The 4,722-nt window shown below is 30.5% G+C and overlaps 1 protein-coding gene across 3 annotated transcripts in view; it reads left to right on the forward strand.

Moving 5' to 3' along the window:
• The window catches only part of LOC106471914 (factor VIII intron 22 protein-like), a 26,968-nt gene that overhangs the window by 15,485 nt on the left and 6,761 nt on the right, over positions 1–4,722 (forward strand). For all 3 annotated transcript variants that reach the window (XM_022400536.1, XM_022400537.1, XM_013932539.2), the window contains exon 7: positions 3,433–3,527. In XM_022400536.1, coding sequence (XP_022256244.1) covers positions 3,433–3,527 — 95 coding nt within the window. The remainder of the gene's footprint in view (positions 1–3,432; positions 3,528–4,722) is intronic.

The following is a 4,722-nucleotide window of genomic DNA, read 5'->3' on the forward strand; positions in this document are numbered from 1 at the left end:
TTGTTATTTTAACACATTTCTCAGCTAGTACTCATTTTGTTATTTTAACACACATTTCTCAGCTAGTACTCATTTTATTATTTTAACACACATTTCTCAGCTAGTACTCATTTTGTTATTTTAACACACATTTCTCAGCTAGTACTCATTTTATTATTTTAACACACATTTCTCAGCTAGTACTCATTTTGTTATTTTAACACACATTTCTCAGCTAGTACTCATTTTATTATTTTAACACACATTTCTCAGCTAGTACTCATTTTGTTATTTTAACTACACATTTCTCAGCTAGTACTCATTTTATTATTTTAACTACACATTTCTCAGCTAGAACTCATTTTGTTATTTTAACACACATTTCTCAGCTAGTACTCATTTTGTTATTTTAACACACATTTCTCAGCTAGAACTCATTTTGTTATTTTAACAAATGAAAGATTACCACGAAATTACATTTTCAACTGTAAATTTAATTTGGAGATAGATATTATACTGTTAGTACAATTTTAATGTTTAAAATCCATAAAAAGTTCATTCATATTTTGAATCTAGAAAACAAGAAGATGTAGGGAAGTGAAAATAGCAATTTCTTGTGTCTTTATCATAAATATATTGGCCAAAATGGGAGAAACTGGATTTCCTATACTTAGACCTTCAATTTGGTTATGAGTAACACCAGAAACTAACATCATAGGAGTTGAGCTTTATTAGCATTTATTCCATGATACTGGACAGAGGATAGGGATCATAAAAACTGTTTCACACAATAGGATTTGATAACTGAGATAAATATTTTATAATCTCAAAATGAGATCCTTCCAAAGTACTAAATAAAACAATCGCCCATAGAAACCGATTGATGAGAGAGAAACGGTACATCAATAAATGTTCAAAGTGTCAAATTTTCTTTCCTGTTAGGGAGAAATTAGCCATCTTATGGCAAGGAAATTTTTTGACAGATCGGGATCAGTGTATCAGATTTAATGTAAAAACTGACAGATCAGGATCAGTGTATTAGATTTAATGTAAAAACTGACAGATCGGGATCAGTGTATCAGATTTAATGTAAAAACTGACAGATCGGGATCAGTGTATCAGATTTAATGTAAAAACTGACAAATCGGGATCATTGTATCAGATTTAATGTAAAAACTGACAGATCGGGATCATTGTATCAGATTTAATGTAAAAACTGACAGATCGGGATCATTGTATCAGATTTAATGTAAAAACTGACAGATCGAGATCAGTGTATCAGATTTAATGTAAAAACTGACAGATCGGGATCAGTGTATCAACAGATCAGGATCAGTGTATCAGATTTAATGTAAAAACTGACAGATCGGGATAAGTGTATCAGATTTAATGTAAAAACTGTGAACAGCTTTCAACAAACGACTGAAAGAACATTTGAAAGCTCCCTCTCATGTGTTTGAACGTATGGTTAAAAATAATTATTTCTTTGATTTTTTAGATGTTGAAATAATTGACAAAAAAAAACAATATTAATCACAGAAAACTGAAAAAGTTTTTATCAAAAAAAACAGAACCTAACATTAATAGATATACAGATGAATGGTTATTTTTATTTTCACTTGCTTAGATGTTTTTGACTTATATTGCATTATTGTTGAATGATGTATTATCATTACTGATATAGTAATAAGTATAGGGATGAGAATTGAGTGCTAGAGATGAAGACAAATTATCGGAACTAATAGGCTTTATCCAGGATTGCCTTGTGTGCTTTGATATTTATGCTAAACTGAAATTGGTATGTGAGACTCCATATTTTGATTGACAGACAGTTGACCAATTACAAAACATCTGAAGTTGAGTTATCCAGATGTCTCAGAAATGTTAAAACTTCTCAAAGCGCACTTGGAGGCAGGCTTTAATTTTTTATCATTTGCTTTAATCGTGTACTTTTCACCTAATTGTTTTCTTTCACGTGAAATTATTTTAATGTTTGAAATAATTTAAATGGAACCTAAATTCAACAGAGATAGACTTGATCTAATGAAAGTTGGGGAGAAGCAGATATAAAACAAACTTTTCAAAAGTATTTTCCATAATTGAGGACTTTTTTTTGTTACAAATGAAGACATGTTAGAATATAGTATTTACAGCCAACATAAGTTATAAAGTATTACATTCTTTTTATAACATTCCTGTTTGATATATATTGTTAAGTCAGAAAGCTTGCTATTAAAAATGTTTTATTTCAGTTAAATTTGATGACATAGTAGGACATCTTCATACTTAAATGCAAGTATGATAAACCTCTCATCTACACACTTTTATGACCTCACAACTTGTGATCCGAACATCTACTAATGTAGCTCTGATTTTAAAATTGTTAATAACATTTAAGAACCATTGGATGGAGGAGATAAGAAACTTTTTACCTTAATGTAGATTAAATAAAGTGGTGTGAGAAATAACTTATGGCTTCATGGGAAAGTGACAAGGCCTAACCTCTGCACAGAAGAATGAGGGAGTTTAGTGGGAAGTTTAAAAAACTTGGAAACAAATCTGGAAATTTGTTTCTTAGTTATTCAGTTGCTCATTTCCTTTCAGAAAATGTTTACATATTAAATTATACATGTTTGAAAGGTATAGAAATTTTCTACCATGACAGGTAAGTCTTGTTAGGTTTAGAGAGTATGCTAGGTAAAGGCGGAAAGTGAAATGTGACTCGAAACCTTGTTCCTTGAATATTATTATTAAGTTTATTGTATTTAAACTTCACAAATAAATAAATGAACATAAAATTTATAGAAAATAAAGTTATTTATTAGATAGAAATGGATTATGACCAAGAATATTGCTACATGTCTTTACTATTTTTAGCCCAAAGTAGTGACAATTGCAATTGTGAAAATAAAGTATCAAAATACATGTTAAAGAACATCTATCAACATGAAACTGATTACCATATATATATCTCTCTGTGTGTGTATGTAAATTTCAATTATAAAGTGAAACTAAATAGTTTTAAAGTTTTTTCTCAAAACAGTATCTCACAATATAAGTTTGAGAATTTCACAACATAAATAATTATCCAAAGCAAATCAAATTTAGTCCCCTGGTGGGACAATGGTAAGTCTGTGGATTTACAATGCTAAAATCAGGGGTTCGATTCCCCTTGGTGGACACAGCAGATTGCCTGATGTGGATTTGCTATAAAACAACACACAAGCAAATCAAATTTTGTGAATTACTTTTAGCCTAAACTAGATATTATTTAGTAAATTTGCTGTCGGTTTCATGCTGTTAACTATTTAGTCTATGAGAAGAAAAAGTTTAATAGGTATTGGTGGCTCCTCTCCCTCCTAAGTCATCGAAAGTTTTAATCCTAGTGTAATAGAAGAGAGCAGGGATTTTACCTCACATTAAAGCCTACTTTTCTATATATCTGTTTTTTAGGTGTATCACCCACTGATAACCATGTATTTGGAGTGTTTGCATCACTTCTTGCTAAAATTGAAGTTACAAGGGTGTTACTGCTACTGTTGTTACAGGTACGTAGACTTTAATGTCACCACAGTTGGATTAGGTTTAATGATAGTTTCTGATAATTAAAATATTTTTCTCGTGAATGTGGTTAATACTTAATAAGGCATAGTGTAAACATATTTTTTAATTTATTGTTGTGTACAACAGCTATAATTTAAGGATCTAAGCAGGATATATCATCAGATTGAACTGGTAGGAAGTTATTATTAAGAAGATTGAGTGTGATTCTAATTTCACGTCAGCTCCCAGTTCACCCCTAAAAAAAGGAAGTCTTATGTTCTGAAAGGTCTTAGGTTATTGGGATTCTTATTTTGTAATTCATCTAATGCTTGGTTCTACACGTTTTTTAATATCATAATTGTTCACGTCAGTTTCTTTATATGAGAAACTGAGAGCAAATAACATGCTTATGATCCTTTTGAAGTAAACACTACCTAATTTAATGTTACGCATGATGACCCTTTATGAAATAAACAACACCTACTGTAAAGATACACTTTATGTTTCATGAAATGAAATTTCTGTTTCAAAAATCAAAGCTATTGGGAAATAAATCTTCTGAGATCACTGGCTGAAAGTTTTGTATGATAGATGATGGATAGAATTTTGTCTTAAAGAAGTATTAAGGTTTGTTCAAATTCCTTCTGGGCCATGACTTACTGTTGAAAGGCTATGTTATATTAAACCTGTGTTATACACAGGTTTAATATAACATAGCCTTTCAACAGTAAGTCATGGCTACACATGTTTAATATAACATAGCCTTTCAACAGTAAGTCATGGCTACACATGTTTAATATAACATAGCCTTTCAACAGTAAGTCATGGCTACACAGGTTTAATATAAAATAGCCTTTCAACAGTAAGTCATGGCAACACAGGTTTAATATAACATAGCCTTTCAACAGTAAGTCAGTTATGGAAATATTTTTTCTTAGTACACTACAATTAGTTTGTACTTTGCACCTGACTGAAATCAATGGTGCAATTAGTTTGTACTTTGCACCTTACTGAATTCAACGTTACAATTAGTTTGTACTTTGCACCTGACTGAAATCAATGCTACAAATAGTTTGTACTTTGCACCTGACTGAATCAATGTTACAATTAGTTTGTACTTTGCACCTGACTGAATCAATGTTACAATTAGTTTGTACTTTGCACCTGACTGAAATCAATGTTACAATTAGTTTGTACTTT

This window comes from Limulus polyphemus, unplaced genomic scaffold (assembly GCF_000517525.1).
Source record: "Limulus polyphemus unplaced genomic scaffold, Limulus_polyphemus-2.1.2 Scaffold4960, whole genome shotgun sequence".
In the NCBI taxonomy this organism is placed as follows: Eukaryota; Metazoa; Arthropoda; class Merostomata; order Xiphosura; family Limulidae; genus Limulus; species Limulus polyphemus.